Below are 21,082 nucleotides of genomic sequence, written 5' to 3'. Positions count from 1 at the left end.
TCTCGGGGCACAGGGGGGACTAGCCCACAGAGAAGCAGAGGCCTGCGGGCCAGACCCAGCATCAGAGCCCTAGGAAAACAAGAAGCGCGGGGCACACGGGAAGAGGGCCCGCACCCGGCTTGAGCGGCTGCAGCGGCCCCGGGGGCGCCATCGGGGGTGGGGCGGGCTGGCAGGGCTCCCCACTCTCAAGGCGGACCCGGGAGGAGCCGCTTCCAGTGGAAGGTGTCGTCGTGTTGAGTCGCGGTTTGTGAACTAAATAGGAAGCTCGCTTTGCACGGTGAGTGGAGGAGCACAGACTGAAAAAAAGAAAAGAAGAGAAACAGGCAAGGTCCGGCACAGCGCAGGGTTCCCACGTCTGCCCAGCGTGTGGGTCTCGGGGACGCGCGTGAGAGGCAAGAGCCAAAGCACCCCAAGGGTAATGCACGTAAGCGTGCGCAGGCCCCGCGCCAGATCCTGGGGCTGTGGTGACTTGGCAGCTGAGGTCGATGCTGAAGTGTCTTGATTTCAGCAAAAAGAAGGCTCTGGCTGTCCGATTCCTCCAACGAGACAGGGCCCAGCCTGCCAGCTCCGCTGAGGGGTTTCTAGTCCTCCGCTGGGGGTACCAGCCCAGGGAGGCCTGTGTACGCTGTGCGACTGCCCCGTGCCACATCTGTGTTCCCTGCAAGCTGGGAGTCCCGGGCGGAGGCCACGGGCCCGGCCTGGGGGAGGCCCGGCCTGGGGAGGCCCGGCCCGTTCTCCCCAGGGAGCCCATCTCAGTGAAGCGGAGCTCCTTGTCCGAATATAGAAACGCGGGAGATATTTTTAACCGTGAACTCTCCCGCAGCTCACGGCCATCCCCCCTCCACTGACCCGGGGGCCCACTTGGGGAGGGGCAGGGCCCCGGATGGAGAGGCCCCCATGGGGCCTGGAGCTGCCCTGATTAAACACACGTCCACGCATAGACATGGAAGCCCTGGCCTGGCCACGTGGCCTTCCCCGAGCCCACCTCCTGGGCCCCGGGTCCTTAACCACCCTCAGACCCTGCACCGTCCCTGCCGTCCAGCACTGCCCTCGGGGCACTGGCCTCGTACTTCTTCCAGGGCCCCAGCTCTGCCCGAGTCCCCTTGCCCCTCTGCGTGTGGGTGTGGTCCTCTGCCCCCACCCAGGGAAAGAGCCCCGGGGCCTCTGGCCAGGAACGTGGGGTGTGGCCACCCTGATGTCCCCCACCACCACCCTGCCACCTCCTTACACTTGTCTGGACACCGGCACCCTGTGCCAGTGTCCAAACCTGGCTCCTGACCCAGAAAGCCCACTTTCTGGATTCCTCAAAAAACTGCCCCTCCCAGCAACCAGGCCGCCTCCGCCAGATGGGAAGCACCTGGGCCTTCAGAGGCTGCGTCAGGTTTGCATTAAGAATCTGCGAGAAGCCAGGTAGATGGTTCCCGCTGGGTCCGCACCCCCTCGGGGGGGGCAGGGTGTTTGCACAGAACTGGCCCCCGGGTGAATGGGGCCCAGGGACAGCTCCCCCGACACCCTGCGAGGCCCCACCTGGCAGCCAGGTCATGGGCTGGGACTCTGGTTTGTGAATGACGGACCCAGTGGGTGGGGCACGGGCACAAGGACGAGGCGCCCTGTGGCCAGTGGGTCTTCGCGGGCTCTGAGCTCCTTCCCCTTCCAAGGGCTACCATGGCACCGTCGCACAGACAGCTGGGTTTCCGGGTGCTCCGTCCGCCGTCACTGGGGCCCCTGGTTCTGCAGCGGGGGACAGGCCTGCAGGGCTTGACCTGGACGCTTAGGTGCGTGCAGAGCCAGTCGGGTCTTCCGCTGGCTCCCCCGCCCCCAGGCTGCCTCGGCAAACGCAGAGACCGCAGGGCCGCTCCGTCCATAGTCCATCGAGGCTAGGCAGAGCCCCAGTCTCCATCTGTAATTCTACATCCATCTGCCTCCCAGGTCTACAGTGAGCTCCCTGGAGGGAGGGGTGGCCAGAGGGAGGTGGCCAACAGGCAAAGGCTGGGCGGGGCCGGCAAGGGGGCTGCCTGCAGTCTCACCCCGTGGCACCCAGAAGGCACAGACCAGTGGTCACTCCTGGTACAGCCTGAGGCTGGCGGAGACCCCACCGAGGCCCCGCCGAAACCCCCCAGGGCCACCGAGGCCAGGCCCTCCCCGCCCACTCTTCCCTCCCAGCAAACGCAGCCCTGCACCCGAGAGGGGTTTTCACTCATCTCAGACGTCCGGTCCTTCTCGCTAAAGACGCAGGTATTGACAGGAGCTAATTACAAACAGCCGTGACCGCGTCCCTACTCGCTCTGAATCTCGGGCCAGCTGGCAGACACAGCTGCAGGCGAGGCTCCCAAGGTGTAACAGTTATCCTCGGAGCAAGATGGGAGTGTATGTGGATGGCTTCCTCACCCGGGAACGGTGGCCTGCGTGCCTGGCAGGGTACAGCCGAGCCCTCGCCCTGACGTCTGGTCGCCAGGCTGGCAGCAGGTGATGCCGGAAACCTTTCCGTTTCCCCTGAAACCCCGTTCCCAGCAGCCTGAGTGTGAGGCCTTCGGACATGGTGGCCTAGTGACATCTGACACCTGGCAGTAACCACGGAGTCGCTGGGCTCGCATATAGGTTTTGGCCTCTCAGTGCTGGACCCCAAGGCCCAGGCAGGATGGGGAAACAGCTGGATTCAGGTGGCTGCCATCCCACGGGGCGACCTGAGCAAAGTCCGGGACAGGCCAGCACTCCTCAGCTTCTGTCCCCGCAGAAGGCGCCCAGGTGGCCAGCTGCGGGGCTGGGCCCAGGGCACACCGGGCCCCTCAGAGCAGCCTTGGCCGTGCCCACAGCCTGAGTAGCCCTGCACACAGCAGCCACCTCCCTGCCCTCCAGCCCCCGAGCCCCCTGTGGATCCTCACCTGGTGACCACAGGACACTGCACGTTGGCCACTTGTTAGCTCCTCCGACCGTGACCATCCGGGGGCTCCAACAACAGGAATGATTGAAAAGGTGCCTCTCCATCCCCCAGAGGTTAGTGCGACACACCACCCTGTGACTTTGGAGCTGAGGGGGTCTTTTTCCCCTTAACGAGGGGGCGTGTTCAGGAGGAGCCACTTGCCTTTTGTGACAACGTTCAGGCTTAATGCTGAAATATCTTCTTTGACAAAGAAAAATTACCTTTGAGGTCCCTAAAATAGGGACTTCAATAGAGGCAAGGGGTCCCTCTGGGGCAGACTGGCACCCTCTGCCTGCGGGTCTCAGCCTTCCCAGAGCCCTGCCAGCGGCCCCCAGGTCCCGGCCCCTCCAGCAGACACACCCTCACCTCTTGCTCTTGCGGGGATGGGGCACATGCCTACCCGGGGAAGGGGCCCCGGTTCAGCTAAGTCCTGGGGCCCATCATCACAGACCCCTGCCCTGTGGGCGGAGCAAGGCAGGGTTTGCACCCACCCGCAGAGCTGGGCTGGAAGGGCCCCGCGTGTGGCCCACAGGGGAGGGGCGGGTCCTGGGGGGTCGCAGAAGAGGTGGGGCCCGGCTGACCGTCTCTTCCCCAGGAATGGCTGGGCCCTGGCCCCCCTGTTTTCCCCACATCTGTGGCTTCTTCACTGTATCAAAGTCTGATTCCTGAGCTGCCGCCTCACTGCAGTCAGGGGAGCCTGTCCCCCCAAAGCCAGGGAGACGAACGGCCCGGGGCTGGGGCAGCCCCTCGGTGCAGACCCAGGACCTGGAGGTCGGAGGGCGGCCCCGCACAGCGCGGCTTCCCCGGGAGAGCGCAGTCTTCACCGCAGGCCTCACTGCATTCCTGCGGAGACATTCCTGGCATATTACGGAATTTCACAACATGACACAGAGCCCTGTCAGACCCTGAGTGATGGAGGGTGTCAGCTGCAGGAGGCGGGCTCCATGTCACAGATGTGGCCGCGAGCGTCCCCCACACACCACCGCCGCCGCCACACACGAGACTTCCAGAGAGATGGGGGGCACGTGGCTCGGTGCAGTCCCCCAGAAACCCTGAATGCACGCGTTGTGGCAGGACGGCGGCCTGCCTGTGACTGTGGCGATCGGCCCTCGACCTCGCCCGAGACAAGCCAGAGCCCCCCCCCCCGCCTGCTCGCTCGGGGCAAGTGGGTTTAATTAGGACCTCGGTGATTCGTCGTTAACCAGTCATCAGGTCGACCGACAGAGCTGATTAATCTCTTCCTTGAACAGATAGTTGATGCCTGCCTCTCGCAGGGGCGCGGTGACCTCCATGCACCTAAGACACAGGCTTTTGTCCGCTTTGAAAGGCTGCCCCAGCAAGCATCCAGCCTGCATCCCGGGCTCCCCACCTGCCGGCCGCCCCCTGTCCACTTCAGGGTCCAGGACAGCTCTCGGGGCAGGACGCGGACCCGGGGGCCCACCCCAGCCAGTCCCGCCCGACGCAGAGACACTCTGGGTGGGTGTCAGCAGGGTCAGTGGGGTCCTGTCTTTGACACCAGCCCCACCAGGTGCGCTGGGCCCCAGCGGCAGGCCTGGCAGGTGAGGAGCCAGAGCCTGGTTTGTGCAGCAAAGCAGGGCCAGCAGAGAGCACAGCATGGGCTCGGGCCACAGCGGGCAGACCCCACGGGGGAGGCTCACCCCAGCAACTGGCTCCCCTGCAATGGAGCAAAGGCCCAGGGCTGCCTGCCTCTCCAGCCTACCCCGCACCACAGCTGCCTCTGAGGGCCAATTCTGGGACCCTCTCCCTCCACTCTGTGTCCTAGCCAGGGCTCAGCCCACGGGGCTGTAGGCAAATGCTACTGATTCTCGAATGGCCCAAAGAATCCCTACATGAGGACCAGGGTAAAGTCCATGGGCCCCTCTGCCTCCCAGCCCCCCCTCCAGTGCCCTGTGCCCCTACCCCCACCCTCACCCCACACCCACAGTGCCCTCCAGCTTTGGCACGTGCAGCCCCTCAGCTGAGAAAGCCTCCTGGCATGTGACCCTGTCACCAGGGAGAGCACTGGGGACTCTCCGAGGAGCAGGTCTCCTGCAGAGCATCCCGGCTCCAGGCAGGGCAGCGTCCTGGCGAAGCCTGAGCCGGGGAGGGGGGTGGTTATCTCAGGCGAGAGCATCCAGGACAGCAGAGGGCCCTGAGGAGACAGGACAGCCGGGCCCGCATGTGGCCAGTGGCTGGGCCCCCGCTGCCTGAGCTCGGCCCTCTGGGCACCCTCGCCCGGGCAGGGACCCCACACAGGGTAGGCTCAGCTTCTGCCCCCCGTCCCTCAGCTGGAAGCTCCTCTGGGCGGGTGTTATGGGAAACGAGAGAAAGGGAAATTCTTTACTTCTTTAGAAACTCTTGGAGACGGAGGCGTGAGCCCTGTCTTGTCAGAGCAGGAGCAGCAAACCAGAGCAGGTGTCACAGCGGGGGTGCTTCCCGCCTGCCGCAGGGCTGGGGTGCGCTCCCTCACGGCAGACAGGACGGGATGGACGAGGAGGCCGAGGCCAGCCGAGCAGGGCCCTCGCCCCTTCACGCCTCCCTCCGGAGACCAGCAGGGCCTGGGGCTGGCGGCCCGCTGCTGCCCGCGGCACCAGGGCCGGGCTGCCTGGGGGAGGCGCGGGCCAGGCCGTGCCTGCGGCTGTCACTCCAGGGCTCAGGGCCCTGGAGCTCCCGGTCCTCGGGGGCCCTAGGGAGGAGACGGCAGTTTCCAGTCGGCCCCACATCAGGGCCTGCCATGATTCTCCAGCCAGATGACTGTGTTAATTTTGGAACTTCCTTGTGGGCTCCCAGGGCTCCTCCCCACGTGAGCAGCAGGTCAGGGGGGCCTGGGTCGGCTTCTCTGCAGGCCACAGACCCTCAGGGTGACAGCTTTCCCCAGTTCGGGTCTTAACAGGTACTTGACTCCGCAGCTACCCCGCTCCCACTAGTGCTGGTGGCCACGCAGGATGCCCACGTGGCCGGGGGAGATGGCCACACCCCCGCCCCAGGCCACCTGAGGGCTCTCCCCTGACCAGGCCTCGGGAAGGGGTCCCCACCCTCTCACACCCAGATCAGGTCTCAGGAGATCCATACCCCGGGCCGTACCCGTGTCCACTTCAGAGACTAGAAAACTGACGGCCACGAGGGTCAGGACCAGGGCCGACCGAGCTGGGAGCCTGTGTCTCCAGGCCCCTGCCCCCTGGGGCTGTGGGTGGACAGGCCCGGGTCGCATGGTCTGCTGGACACACTAGTCTCACTAGGGAAGCAGTCGCTCCAGAGCAGGAACCCTTTCTCTCACCGCCCACGGTGCCCCTCGCCACAGGGTCCCACGCCTGCTCCCCCAGTGCCTGCCTCTGCTCAGATGTCCCAGCAAATGTCCTGTCCAAATGTGGCCCTTTTCTAAGCTCTGCCCACTTGGTCTCCAGACCCAGGCCACGTGGAAAAGCACTGAGAAGCCACATGCCAAACAGCATGGCTGCGGCCCCCACGCCCCGCTCAGGCTGCAGTGGGCATCGCCTTGGCGACGGTTCTGCTGAGGGTCAGATGTGCTGGTGGCAATTTCAGCAAAGTCCCCAGGGCGGGCTCTTGGGGACTTTGTGACGTTCCAGGGCAGTCCTGTGACACAGCAGCTCTGGCTGGATGCTCTCAGGGCCTCCGGAGAGGAAAGGTGTGGCCCTGGGGTCACAGGGCACACCAGGGCCACTTGTGCTGAAGGGACAGCTGGTGGACCGTTGGGTTACCAGCAGGGTTACCACGTGGACCCTTGCAGGAGGCCCTGCTAGACCACGTGTCCCAATGGGGCAGGCAGGGGGCCCAGGCCTCAGGGGGGCCCCGCTACAGGCCCCATTTCACAGGGACATATGGTCAGGTCAAGATGCCACTGGGGTCCCTGGAAGGACAGCCCCACGCAGCAGGCACAGAGCGAGGAGGCAGGAGCCCAAGGAGCCCCACCCTCGGGGCAGGTCACGGAGAGGGAGGTGGTGCTCTGCGCACGAGGCCTCGGCCTGGTCTACACGTATAGCAAAAGCCTCTGCTTCCGGCCAAGATGCAGAGCAAAGACCCCACCTGCCTCCATAGGAAACAAGTCAAAAGCTGGACCACAGCCTCAAGAGTCTGCACGTCAGGTGTCGTGTGGTGGGGAGCCTCCGACCACCCCAGCTCACCGCCTCCAGAGCTTCCAGCTGCAGCGCCAGCAGAGGACCCAGGCGGGTTCAGGGGTCCCCGGAGGGCAGACACGGAGCTGGGAGTCCCAGGAAGCCCAGGCAGCAAGAGTTTGCAGGACGGAGCACCAGAGAGGAGAGAGCCACAGAGTCTGCAGAGCAGGGATCAGCGCGTGGTATGAGGAACGTGCTGGAGGCCGGGAGAGAACCACCGAGAGGACAGGGGAGTCCGGTCCCGAGTGCACACAGGCCTGTGACAGTGCCCGCTTCGACAGCTGGACTCAATGGCGTTGGCAGGGTGCTCACGAGGGTCCCACCTGACAGTGGGGTATAATTAACCCTGCCTGAAACCCCACCCAACAAACCTTAAAGGCAAGACCCAAAAGGCTCAAACTGTGTTTAAGTAACGTAACGGGACCGAGGCTCTTGATGAGAGCACGGAAGCCCCAGCACCGGAGGGGAACGTCCACGGCGTCCGGCGTCCCACCAGGCGCACAGACGAGGCAGGCGGGCAGCACGCGCAACCAGGGGAAGAATCAGCCCACCGAGGCTGGCCCGGACGGCACAAAGGAGGGGTCCGCAGACAAGGACACGGAGCCCAGGGACGCGGACGGGATGAAAACCCCGAGTCAAACGCCCAGAGATGAAACCGCGTGGGGCAGAGGTGACAGCCGAGGAGGGCGCGTGGACTTGAGGACACGGCCATCCGCAGCGAAACCCAGAGAGAAGCACAAGACTGGACTCAGAAAGCAGAACTTGCTCATTAAACCGTGAGACTTCAGGAGGCCAAACACACACAGCATCGGAGGTTCCCGGTGGTGGGGCGAGGAGGAGCGGAAAAAATATTTGAAAATATAATGGCCAAATGTTTAAAAATTTGATGAAAATGATAAACCCACAGATCCCAGACACTCACGGGCCTCAGGCACCAGAAACATAAGATGAGGACACGGACCACGGGTGAAGGGAAGGCATGGCCCCTCCCCAGCCCGGGTCGCGAGTCTCCTCAGCGCCCTTTCTCGCGGACCTAGAGTCAGAGTGGATTCGTTGGCGTCCCAGCTCTGCTCCCTCCTGACTCCTGGGGGCTCAGCCCAGCGCTGTGTGCACAGTTGGTGCCCAGTCGAAGTCTCTGGGGCCTGACAGAACCTCCCCGCACACCCCCGCCCGGTGCCACAGCGGCGCGCTCAGCGGCGGGTCTCCAGGCCGCCCGCCGGGCCTTGACCCCTCGGGTCTATGCGAACCACCCGGTCACTCCACACCGCCTCCGGCTCCTTGCTGGCTCTGCCTCTGCTTTCTCGAAGCCCTGGGGGTTCTGTAAAAACTCTCAGAACTCTTGTAACCCCGTTTATTTCTCTTAAAGCTGGCAGCCTGACAGGTTCTGGTTATTCTTAGAGCTGAATTATTTATCTGCCTTCCCTCCTTCCCCACACTTCAGAATCTTTAACGTGGCTCCTGGGTCCCAGCCAAGGCCCATTTTCCCCCACTCGAAATGAAGTAATTTAAAAATCTTTTGTCCTTAATTTTTTATCACCCAAACCATGCCTGTGGTATTTCAGCCTGGCAAGGGGTCAGAACCTGACAGGTCACCGAGCCGGTGCCAGGAGCCCCAGCACTCACCGTGGCCCTGGTGACCGGAAACCACTAGCCACAAAGGGCATGGTGGGGGCTCCTGGCTTCCCCCAAGTCCCTCTCCAGGAGAATTCAGGGCAAAGCCCAGCCTGGTACACCTGGGACCCCTGTGCCTCTAGCGGCCCCAGGATTCAGGTTGGCCGTCCACACAGTGCCGGCTCCCTTGTCCCCCAGGGGAGTGGAGGAGGCCAAGGGCCTGGCTCAGAGGCAGAAACCGGGGATGCGGGCCCGGGCTCAGCTAGGGCCACAGGGCCGCGTGGGGCCACCCGCACTTCCCTCCAAGGCAGAGCCCAGGCAGGTGACCCGGCCAGGACACAGCCAGGTCCACCCAGACAGGTGGCCCTCCCTGTGGGTAGCAGGGTGGGCCCATCACTCACTGCAGGGCAGAGGCCTGCGTGGCCCAGATGGAAGCACGGAGGTGGGGTCTGGGGGCCATGCAGCTGCGGCCAGAAGTGAGTCTCTATCCCCAGGACGGGCGGGCCTGCCCCCAGCTCGGCCCTCTCCCAGCTTCGCGGCTGCATTTTCTTTCCTGCCTCGCAAGGGCACACAGCACCCCCGCCCCACCCCACGGAGTCCCAGCTGCCCCCGTCCCTTCTTGCTCTTTTGTTCAAGCAGACTCCGCGCACCCCGTCCGCTGTTTCCCAAGTGGTCCGTCTGCTCCGCGTTGTGAGCCCTCCAGGCAGGGCCGAGCCCCACTTCTTGAAGCGACATCTAAGTTCTGAGGCTGTGGGATGGGAGTCGTCTGTCTGTCCATGAGCACGTTTGGGTGTAGATGGTGAGGTTCAGGGGGCAGGCCCAGTGGGGACCCTTCCCTCCAGGTGCAGGTGGAGCAGCCAGGGGGCTTGTATGCACTGCCTGTCAAAGGAGAGGCGGGCCCAGCGGGGCAGGGCGGTCGTGTGCGGGCCCAGCGGGGCAGGGCGGTCGTGTGCGGGCCCACCTGAGGCCTCTGCTGTCCTCAGGGCCCCTGGATGCCTGGGATCCTGAGCAGGGCATTCATGGGCCTCCTCTTCTCCCCGCAGGCCTGACAGGGCGGCCATGGCAGACCCAGCAGCAGTGGCCTTCCCAGGTAGGAGGGCAGTGGGTGGACATGGCCGGGGGTGTCTCCCGCTGTGGCTCCATGATCCGAATGGATCATTTGTGTTGAGCTCTGAGGACGGGCTGCCTGCTGCCGTCCTCTAAGCATGGCCCTAAATGCAACAGCTGTCTTGATGAGGGCGGCCGGGAACTGGGAGGGCAGCCCCCAGGGCTTTGGGCAGGCTGCCCGGGTGCCCCGAGGCAGCACGAAGACTGCCCTGGCAGGTGGAGAGTGTGCAACAGGCCCCGGGCCTCACCAAGGCCTGGCCTCTCAAAGGACTGCGGGTGCCGGGCAGGGTGCCTCTGTGTCCCCTCAGCCAGGGCGCGTGTTCCTGGCTGTTTGTCTCTGGGGTCCTGACTGGAAGGCTGGCAGGCCACTGTGTTGGGGCGGAGGGGGCCCAGGCTGCAGGCAGTGCCCCACCTCCTGCTCTGGGCTGGCACTGGCTATCCCAACAGCAGCCACACTCACCTGCGGACTGGCCAGTAGGGCCGGCACCAAGGTCACCCCATCAGAACTCTGGGACCCCAGCGGGGGGGGGGGGGGCAACAGCCCCGCCCCCTCCCGGGCTCTGGCTGGGAGAGGCCAGCTGGGGATCGGCTGGATTTCCAGGCTGTAAGGGGCGAAGCCAGGTGAATGGCCGAGTCTCTGAAACGTGGGCCAGGCCACACCAGGCTTGGCAGGGACACTGGGCCCCAGGCCCACAACAGGCCCACGTGGCGGTTGGGGCCAGGCCCTGGTGGTTTCTGAGGCCGCAAGGTGGCCCCCAGCCAGGCCCTTTCCCATCTGCTGGGAGAAGGGCCCCGGGACCAAGGTCAGATGAGGCTGGGGCTCGGCTCTGCGGCCGCTGCCCGCTCAGAGCTCGCCGGCTCTGCAGCGGCGCCCTTGGCCGTGGGCTGGGGTGCTGTGTGTTCCTGGGAACACCTAGAAACCAGCTGCTTGGAAACACTGCGGTGTTGCCATGCGTGGTTTTCCTCCAGGCCGGCCAGGGAGGCCCGGTGCCCCGGCTGTGGAATGTGGGCCCCCTCCCAGGCCCCCCGGCCCCCCAGAACCGTGGTTTCTTCCGAAGGAACTGACTCAGGGCTGAGCAAATTCCTGCCAGCCCCAGAGGCCCTTTCCCGTCCTGCCCCAGGAACGCAGGGCGTCCGCAGCCCCCGGGCTGGCTGGAGTCAGAGGGCAGCCGGCAGCGAGGGAAGCGGCCCGCCCCTGTCTTCAGCCCCGGGTGCTGGAATGTTCTCCGACGGTGGGAGCCGACTCCCGCGCCCTGTTTCAGCTGCGGCCGCGTTCCTGGTGGGAGCCCAGGCCAGCCCGGCGAGCTTTTTCCAAGCTCCGGTGCCAGCCCAGCGGGCCCGGGGCGGGGAGGGGCGGTTTCCAGGGCAACCCCGCTTTCTGTTATTCCTTATTTTCTTTTTTATGGTTTCTCCAACTTTGAAACTCTCCAGACAGTTTGCAGACGGCTTTCCTTCTCTCCTGCATCGCCCAGCCCCCACCACCCCAAGAGCCCCTCCCCACAAAATAAACTGGACAAGCGTGTCTTCAGAGGCTAATTATGTTTAAAAAGCCTTTTAGAGAAAGTGAATTATTTTTCTCCTAAAAAGATAGGAAAGTAGTTTCAAAAGGACGGCTGCCCTCAGCCACGTAGCCCCACTGGCCAGGAGGGGAGACCTTGAACGCAGCTCACCCTGTGGAGCTGAGCTGTGTCCTGAGGTTGGAGGCGGCTTCATTCACCCCAAAGTCATTTATCCACCTCTGTTGTACAGCCAGCCACCCAAGCAAGACAGCAACCAGGTCCCAGGGTCCCAGAGGAGAAGGGCCCGGAGCCCCGGAGGGGCCCTGAGTCAGGAGCCCCAGATCAGGAAGTGGGGCTCGGGGTGCCGCTGACGAGGGGTAGAGAGGCTCTGGGGGGGCAGAAGCCTGGCAGGCGGGGGCAGCTGGGGAGCGAGTCGAGTGCCCGTCTCTTGCAGGGGAGTACGTCGTCATGGTCCAGGACGTGACCGCCCCTCCGTTCCTGGGCCGCACGCTGCCCACCGCCTTCAAACACCTCCGGGTCTCAGCGAAGGGCGCAGGCCAGCGGCCCCATGTCCCTGGAGGAGACCTCACAGCCCCGAGCTAGGGGGCCGCCCGATGTACCTACCGCCACCAGCTTTAATAAAGTGCTCAACACTCGCTTCCGAGTCGCATCTGACCCGCGGGGCGTGGCCCCTCCCCGCACAGCTGGACACGTGTGCGGGCTCTTCCCAGCACAGCTGCTGGTGGTCGCCAGTGCCCTTCTTGGTGGGCAGGTCTGCGCCATCACGCCCTCCCCAGAGCGAGCCCCTGGCCGAGCGGCAGGTCCCCTGGCCACAGCCCCGGGGGGGAAGCCGCCCCAGCGCTGCCTCCTCCCCACCAGCCCGGCCTTGGAGGGTGGCTCGGGGGCCCGGCTGGCAGGCTGGGGGTGTCAGGACCCTCCCAAATGAGAAGTCAGGAGGCAGGAGGCAGGTGATCAGTTTTCCTGAAACAGGCTGCCGTGTCTGCAGGGACGACTTCGCGGATTTTACAGCTTCCTCTAAAATGCACCCGTGGCACCTGGGGCGTGGGGGTGTAACAGCAGGGGACACGCCGGCGAGGCCTGCGGGCAGCCAGACACACAGCCACATGGTGGAGCTGGGGGAGGGATCTTCAGGTGCCAGCCCCTCTACGTGCAGCCCCACCACACCCCAGGCACCCCGCATCCCTGCTCTGCTGGCCCCCAGGGCTGCACCGCACGCCAGGTGGGCTGGGCTCACCCCTCCGCCTCGAAGCCCACCACCCCTCCATCACGGAGGAATGAGCACTGGGCGGGCACACCCAGCACCCTCAGCCCCTCGCCGGCTCGGTGGCCTCTGGGCCCAAGGGGACCTCCGTTAGGCCCCCAGCCACAAGACGCTGCTGCCGCTTACTGTCCAGAAACCCTACTGGCCCCGCATCCTCCGTCCAGCACCCCTTTCCCGCCCCCCCCCCCCCGCCTCCCTGACGAGGACCCCAGCCCACTTCAGTGCTCACGGCAGGAGCACCTGCCCCCACTCCGAGGGGCTCCCCCCACGCCCCCGCTGCCCCCTCACCTCCCTGATGCCCGGCCTTGGAGCCTGCACTTGGTCCCTACCTCCCCGGGAGCCCACCTGCCTCCTGGTCCTCGGCACCGACCCCCACGCCTCCCTGGAGACCGCCGCTCCCGTGCTTCAGACCCACACAACCAGCTGCAAGGCCTGGGCTATAGTGGTGACGGGCCAGCTTCCACTGGGGCCCAGGGTACTTCAGACCCATCATGCCCCAGACCAGCTCCTGCAGCTCCGCTGACCACACACTACGGTCCTCTGGTGCTCAGGCCCAAGTCCCCGGCACCTGCCTTCCCTTCTCTCTTGCCCTGTGGCCCACCGACGACCCCATAAGTCTTCACAGCATATCCCTGGCCCGACCCCGTCCCACAGGCCGTGCACTCACCCTGCCCCCGAGACCCCTTCTCCACACAGAGGGCACGTCAGCTCACGACCCCAGAGTCACCACCAGGACCTCAGGCCCCACCAGAGCTGGACCCACAGCTCACTGCCCCGCCCCTGACTGTTCCCCTGCTCCCTGCGGTCCTTCAGCCAAGCTGGCGTGCTTCTGTCTTACGGCCTTTGCACGTGCCCTTCGCTCTGCCTGAACTGCTCGCCTCACAAGGCCTTCCCTGGCTGTGTGCTCCAAAGCCTCACCCCCTGCCCCCACCCCCGGCCGCACTTCCTCCCCGCTCCCTGCTTCACCTGCCCCCGCTTCATGTGTCACGAGCTAGCATGCCATGCCTCCTGCTTGTTTGTCTTGTTGGTACTCTCCCAAACAGCAGGCACTTTTCTCAGTTTTGTTCACCTGCACAGCCTCAACAGAGTGCTGCATGTAGCCCACGGGAAGCCCTCAGTAGGTACCCACCGAAGGTATGGGTGAACCTGGAGCACCCAGTCGGTGCAGCACCCACTCCGTGCCAGGCATGGGGTGAGGCACTGGAGACAAAGAGGCAGAGATGTGCAGGATGCAGGGAAGCCCAGCATCTGGAAAGATGGGCAGAAGGGCAGATGGACGGATGGACAGACGGAGGAGTGTATGCAGGGACGGATGGAGGGTGGTGGGTGCATGGAGGGGTGAAGGGATGGATGGAGGGTGGGTGGGTGGAGAGATGGATGGGTGGGTGGAGGAAGGGTGGATGGAGGGGTGAAGGGAAGAATGAGTGAGGTTGGCGGATGGTGGGCAGACCGATGGATGGCAGGATGAATTAAGGGAAGGACGGGCAGATGGTGGAGGAGGAGGCGAGCGTGTGGACAGGGGAGGGGGTGTGGGTGGGGGTGGCTATGGATGGACAGAGCAGCAGCTCCTTTGTCTGCAGGAGGCAGGCCTACGTGGAGTAATCTCACTCTTACTTGAAAGGCCAGGGGAGCCTACATCAAAACCAAACCAGGGCCAGCGGGCCCTCCCGGCCGCGCCCCTGGGCCCGCCCACCACTTCACCCTTCCTGCTGTTCCCTTAGGGGGTTTCCCACCCAGTTTTTCCTTGGTATGACTCAACAACCCACCTACCTCGATACAGTCCACAGCTGGCAGGTGGAGTACCTGGATGGAGCTGGTCCCCCAGCAGGAGGAGGGGGAGCTGAGCCCTGGTCCCAGGTGGTTCTCCACCTCTGCTGGGTCCCGGCTCCCAGACCGGGTGGAGTGGGTGGGCAGTGAGCCATCCAAGGCACCAGGTTTGACAGCAGCGGCAGACCACCGTGGGGACGTGAAGGACTTCAGGCCAGCGAGAGGAAGGGGGTTCCAGAACCTCCATGATGAGGGACTTGATGTAGCTCTGAGTCAAAGGTGTGGGGTGGCAGTGGGGGCACCTGGAGCAAGCCGCACCTGCCAGCTTCCTTCTGGTTCCACAGGCTCAAGTGACCACAGAGGCTGCCAGCCTGGTTCTGCAGGGCTTCCGCCTCTGAGTGTCTTCGGAAGAGGATGGGCTGCAGGTGTCCCAGCAGTGGGTCCCCAGAAGGAGCCCATTGTTAGGAACCACTGACTCCCGTGTCATGGTGCCTGGGCTCTAGGGGCTCTGTCCTATCCAAAGTGGATGGATAGACAGGGGGCTAGGAGACAAAGCCCCCCCCAGAGGGTGTGGCAGGTGAGCTGAGTGAATGTGGGGCAGAGCCCAGGGCAGGGCCCCCAGTGCATGGCCACAGCCAGAGGGCCATGTGCCCTGGAAAACCCCCTCAGACAGCTTCATCCCAGTGTCACTGGCCACTGGGCCTGTGCTCACTCCACAGCTCTCTTTACCCTTCGAGATGAAACCATGGTTCTGTCAAAGTAACAGCAATGAAAATGACGTTTCAATTTAGGAAGGGAACACTGCAAACTGCAGCTCAGTGGTAGAGCGTATGCGTAGCACGCACAGGGTCCTGGGTTCAATCCCCAGCGCCTCCATTTAAGTAAGTAAATAAATAAAAACCTAATCACCGCTTCCACCCCCACACCCCCCAGGGCCGAGGTCTGAGCCAGCACCGTGGCCTGCAGTCCCAGAACCCAAGGCGCCGAGCTCAGGGCTGCCGCCCTACCCGGACACGGGCCTGGGGGGACTTGGGGTCGGGCTGCCCACCACGGGCGCCTCCACAGACCTGGAGCAAAGCTGGCTTTCCAGTCTCTGCAAACGCCGGACCCGCGAAACCTCCTACTTTCCAAAGTCTGAGAGCAGAGGCTGCAGAAGCCTGGGGAGTGCAGGGGGCAGGGCCACTGCCGGGGTGCAGTGCACTGTCCTCTGCCTACCCCCTGCCCTAAAATAGGACCCCCAGTCCTCACACTGTCCCTCACACTGTGTCCCACAAGCAAATCCGCACAAAATCTGAATTCTTAAAAAAAAAAAAAAAGGATTAGCAGAGGCCACCGATGCTGGTCCAGCCACCAGGTCCTCCTGGAGGAAGAGCTGGAGGGGGGGGTCCCCAGGGGCAGTGTCCAGCCGGGCCACGAAGCGTCCGAGCAGCAAGGTGGCCACAGGCCCAGCCCCCGGGACTGCCCCCAGGCCCCCACAGCTCCCACATCCCTCCAGCCCGGCTTCTGGGTCCAAGACAGCACTGGGCTGCCACCCCATCAGCCCGAACGGCCAGCCCCAGGGAGATGCGGAGGGCTGGCCCACATCTCTGGTCCGGCCGATCCCTGAGGCAGTGTGGCCGGGTGCGGTGACCGGTTCAGAGGGCCCCTCACTGTCAAGGGGTGGGCCAGAGCCTGGGGTGGGAGCAGCAGGAGGGCCGAGGCTGGGGGGCGGCCCTCACAACTCTCCTCTGGAACTCTGAGCGCCTGGAGCCCTGCTGGGTTCGTGGGTCCTCCCTGCAGGGAAGGGAGTGACCTCGACCTGGTCACTGCTCCCAGAACTCGGGCAGAGCAGCCACATTGCCACCCTGGGGGCTAGGGGTGGAAAACGCGCCGCAAGTTCTGGGTGCGTGGCCAGCGGCCGGCCAGCAGGCAGCTCCTCCCAGGCAGGGCAAGGCTCCACCAGGCCGCCTCAGTGAGGTGGCTCGGTGGGCGCTGTGCCTGCCTCTAGCCTGAGACCTGGGGGGCCCTCTCCTGAGAGGGAGGCGGGCCTCTCGGAGGCTCCCAGGGAATCAGCACCAGTGCACCAGGGGGCCCCCGAAGCCCCCTCCTCCACTCCGGGGTGGGGCAGGCAGACAGGCTGGGGTAGGGGTGCCATGAGGCTGCCAACCACGCACCTCACACCCCAGGAAGATACCCAGTCTCCAGGAGACTCAGGGAGAGGGCCCCCTTCTCCCCTGGGCCTCAGTGCCCCTGTGGTCCCGCCTCCTGCCCTCTGACTTCTGGGAGTGGGGGACATTGGCTCTGGATGGTCCACACGCTTCATGGCTATTTACCGAGTGACAACCAGACGCCTGAGCCCCTGGCGATACACCGTTCCCTGACTGGAGTCCGTGTGCAAGAGACAGATTCAGAGAGACACAGAGAGACGGAGAGACTGGAGAGGCGGGGCACCTGCCCTCCCTGCCCAGCGCACTTCCCAGCAGGGCCCTGGCAAACACAGCCCCTCAGACCACCCAGCAGGGGCCTGGCAGTCAGGGCAGGACAGAGCCCGCCTCCCACAGCCCCGCCTGGCACAGGCAGCTCCTCCCAGCCTCCGCTCCTGCTGGCCGGCGGGTCACCCGGGATGCTCCCGGGGGAGGCCTCCCTTCTCTGCAGCCTGGGCAGGCCGCCTGGTCTTGGTGCCAGGCGGGTGGTGAGGCCAGCTGTGCAGAGCAACCCCTGCCACCCTCAGGCAGGGCTTCCTGGAGGGCGCCTGGGTGCCCAGCCCGCCAGCCTGGTTCCTGTGTGGCCTGGCCGGCCCTGCAAGCTCACCGCCTGCCCAGAGCGGCCTTCTTGCCCTGGGAGCCCTCTGTCCTGGAGGAGCTGGCGGGGCCTCCAGGCCTGTTTCAGCAAGACCACCGCCACACACAGGACAGGCAGCTCTCAGAACCGACAGCAGACAGCTGCCTGGGGCCTCCCCCTCCCGCCCTGTCCTCTCAGGGCAGGGCCAGCCCACGACCTCTCCGATGGAAAACTGGGTGGCGGTGGGCACAGGGGCCCTTGGGAGGCAGGTGGGGAGTGGCGGCTGTGGGCCCACTATTGCCTCGGTCCCTCAGCAAGCCTGGAGGTGGCCGCTGGGGGAGTGAGCAGGCCAGGCAGTAACCCACACGGGCCACAGCTGCCCCAGTCCACGATCCTCCTGGCACGAGGCCCCGGGTCTCAAGGCACAAGCGGGCGCCCCACTGCCACAGCCAGGGGCATTTTCTGATGGAGACTATAAATAGGGCTGTCATCGGCAGGCTAGGCAGGCCGACCGGGCCTGCCAGATGTGCCGGGCTCAGCCTCAGGCCAGCCCTCCTCACCCCAGCACGGCCCTGGAACAGGACCCTCCTCAAACCTCTGGTAACCCCCCGCGGGGGTCAGCCACCCCCTCCCAGACCCCCCCGACAACCAACGGTGGGAGCCAGGACCAGGCGCCCCCACTAATGCTGCTCCAGAGCCCCGTGTGGGGCCCCAGCCTGGGGAGGGGAATAGGGGGCGTGCTGCCCACCCCTGGCCCCCCAGGGGCTTCTCATTCGGCGGGCAAGTCCTTATCAAACTCTCTCTTGAGTACCCAGCTAGGAAAGAGGGCAAAAGTTGGGCAGAAATGGAGAGGTGCTTTCGAGTAGATGCCACGGTTGGGTTTATGGGTTTAGGAGCACTCCGGGGGCACCACACAGGCTCTGAGAAACAAAGGAGATTGGCCACGAGCAGGAAGTGGGGCCTGCTGTGCGCTGAGGGAGAAGAGGGGAGCAGGCTCTGCTCAGGCAGTCGGGGTTGGGGGGGGAAGGGGGAGGGCCCAGAGACAAGACCAGGCTGGGCCTGGGTGTGGAAAGGGGAGGGGGCAGGTAGTGGTGACAGTGCCAAGGACAGGGTGTGTAGACTAAGGAGGTTACTGTCCTGATGACAGTGTGGCTTGGGGCACAGAGCAGGCCAGGTCTAGAGGAGAGAGGAAGGGAGGAGGCAGGTCACCGTGGGGCCTTCTGGGGTCACGTTCAGCAAGGCCCTACCCCACCTCCCAGCCAGGGTCCAGGCTCCTGGGCCACCCTGGGGGCTGAGGGAGGTGGAGCTCAGAGAGGACAGCCACTGGCCTGCCCCCACCTCCAGAGAAGGTGCACACACCGACCCCATCAGTGACTAGGGTCAAGTCTGGGCCTGCTGGCCTGGACAGGAGGCACTGAGGATTGACGAGGCCCAGGGCCTCCAGGGAGCCGGGTGTCAGAGATCCAGACGCAAGGCCGCTGTTCCCACCAGTGGGCACGTGTTTCCCACTGGGGAAGACTGGGGGTCTTAAAGGCTCGGGTTTTCCTCCGGATCTGGTATAAAGGCGAGGAAGCTCCCCCCCGAAAAAAGGGCACCCCAGCAAGCTGAGTGGGAACCTCGCAGACAGGGCGGACTCAGATGAGGACCTTGGAGGGCGCCCCTCCCCGCGCTCGGCCCGGAGCTGCAATTCCCGCCTCCGCCGCCGGGGGTCGCATCAACACCCCCCCGCCCCCCATCCCACTACCCAGGCCGCGCGGCGCTCGAACACGTGCCCACGTCAGCGCCCGCCCCGCCCCCCCGCAAGGGAGACGCTCGGAGCGCGCGGGGACCCCCTACCCTAGCCCTGAGCTGGGGGGGGGGGGCTCCAGCCCAAATTGCCCCCGAGGCCCCTCCCCCCAGGGTATCCCTCTCCCCCCATCCCGCTCCTCCCCCGCGCGCTGGGCGGGCGGGGGGAACCATGATCAGGACTGGGCGGGGGGAAGGGGCACTTCCTGCCGCCCGCTCCCCTCTTCCTCCCGAGCGCGCGCCGCCCCGCTTCCCCGAGCGGCTCGCGGGGCGGGGAGTGCCCAGGCCCACACTCTGTCCCCACCCAAGCCTGAGCCCGAGCCCGCCCCTCGCAGGGGAGGGGATCGACCCCGCGGCTGCGGGGAAACCGCGCGGCGCTACCCGCGCTCCCGGCGCAGGCGTGGAGAGGAGGGGCCCGGATTGGGGCGGGCCGCCCCGTCGTAACCTCATTGTCGACCCCGCCCCACAGCCGGAAGCGCCCCCGGGTTCGCCCCCGTCGGAATTGGAGGCGGACGGAGCCCCGCGTCCCGCGCCGAGCAGGGGGAGGGGAAGTGAAACTGGGCGGCGGGGCCCCGGAGGCCGCGGGCTGCGTCGGGGTTTCTGTAGACGCGCAATCGGAAACTGAGGCCGCGGGACGGGGCCGCGGCAGCCACGCTGTCCTTCCGGACCCCGGCCGCCCGCGTTCCCGCCGCCCCGCCCTACTCGGGAAGCCCCTTCGGCCGAGGGGCCTGGGGCGCAGGAACCCCCCCCCCCCGTCTGCCCTCTCCAGCCTCGCTGGCCCTCACCAGGCAGCTTCACGGGAGGAAGTGGGGGGAGCTGTCCTGCCCCGACTGGGGGGCGGGGCCCCGAAGGCCCCGCCCCCCCGCCCCTGCGGCCCGGCCCCCAGGCTCCCGGCACCGCCCACGAGGGGCGCACACCCTCCCAGTGACTCACCCCGGCGGTGACACACACTCTGCCTGACTCACTGGGCTCCGGGGCCCACACGGACACCCGGTGCTGGGGTGCACCTCGGGTTCGCGCTCTGTACCCCCAACGGCGCGTTTGCGGGGTATCCGAGACCTGTGTGCCTTGGGAGGGGCCTCCTGGGGTGCTGCTCGGCCTTGGGGGGTGTCCGGCCTCTGACCCGCAGGGCGTGGGCCCCGTACCTGCGATCCTGGACTCCGAGCCAGGAACACGGAGCCGCGTGGAAGACAGGCGGCAAAAGGGCTTACGTTCACCCCAGAAGGGCCTGCGAGGGGCCCCCCCCACTCGGACGGCTCACCGGCCTCCTCGGGCCTGGGGGGCCTACGCGTGGGGACTGTGCACCCTCCCCAGCCCGGCTTCCGGCCAGGCCAGAAGGAGCAGGAATTTGGAATGTTTGGAACCAGTATTACAATTCTCCGGAGGCTTCCTCGCCCCCGCCCTTCCCCCAGGGATGGGCGGGGAAGGGGGAGGAGACTGGCACGCAGCCGACCGGAGGGGGTACCCCAAGGCAGGGGGCAGGCCCTGGCGTCAGGCCGGAGACGAGATCTCGCGGGTGCGGGTTAAACCTGTGCTGGGGACAGCCCGGGCGCCCTACAGCGCTGTCTTCTACCCTTAGCACCCGGCCCATCGCCAACCCCAAGCACGGGTTTGCAGGAAGGTGGGGGTGAGGCCCATGTCCTGACAGAGGTGCCTGCAGGAAGGCCACCGTGCACTGCTGTGGGGGCCACACTGCTGCCGGCGGAGGAGCTCGAGCCGGCCACTGCCTTCCTGCCTGGGGAAGCAGTTGTGGGGGAGAGGCAGATGGCCTCAGGGACAGGGGCCAGTGACACCTGCCCGGGAACGGGCTGCAGCCTCTGGGCCCAACACCCCTCCAGCCCAGACTTTGGCAGGGAGCCTCCTCCGCAAACCACCAGAGCCTTTTCTGGGACTATTTTTTCTTAGAAACAGGAAGTTGGGGTGTGAGCCGCACGTCTCCCAGATCAAGGCCCCGCCAAGGGCAGGGCAGGGTTGGGGTTCGGATCCATGGGATCGCGCCACCCTGCCGGGTTCCTGCAGCCTCCAGTGCCCGCGGGAACCCCAGGCGCTAAGCGGAGGAGTACACAGATGGAAGGGCGGGGAGAGTAAGAGGATGGACCCTGCCGGCTGCCCAGGCTCTGATGCCCAACCCTGTTCCAGCCCTAGCACTGGGGTCACTTCAATCTCGGAGGGCCCTGGGGTGTGGAATGTCGTCCCTTTCTCCCTCCGCCAGTTCCCA

General features: G+C 65.6%; 1 protein-coding gene and 1 long non-coding RNA gene across 2 annotated transcripts in view; one reads left to right on the top strand and one right to left on the bottom strand.

Moving 5' to 3' along the window:
• Nucleotides 1–11,926, top strand: part of MORN1 (MORN repeat containing 1) — a 52,631-nt gene extending 40,705 nt beyond the window's left edge. Inside the window, exons 14-15 of the mRNA XM_032494971.1 lie at nucleotides 9,708–9,754; nucleotides 11,725–11,926. Of these exons, the coding sequence (XP_032350862.1) occupies nucleotides 9,708–9,754; nucleotides 11,725–11,873 (196 nt within the window). The 3' untranslated portion in view covers nucleotides 11,874–11,926. The remainder of the gene's footprint in view (nucleotides 1–9,707; nucleotides 9,755–11,724) is intronic.
• On the bottom strand, nucleotides 11,294–19,685 carry LOC116668220. The gene is made up of 2 exons (XR_004325283.1): nucleotides 14,323–19,685; nucleotides 11,294–13,800 (listed from the first exon to the last, which is right to left on the bottom strand). It is a non-coding gene; the product is annotated as an uncharacterized LOC116668220 (long non-coding RNA).
• Between the last annotated feature and the right edge of the window lie 1,397 nt (nucleotides 19,686–21,082).

Source organism: Camelus ferus, chromosome 13 (genome assembly GCF_009834535.1).
Source record: "Camelus ferus isolate YT-003-E chromosome 13, BCGSAC_Cfer_1.0, whole genome shotgun sequence".
Classification (NCBI taxonomy): Eukaryota; Metazoa; Chordata; class Mammalia; order Artiodactyla; family Camelidae; genus Camelus; species Camelus ferus.
This window is presented reverse-complemented; position numbering and strand designations above follow the sequence as displayed.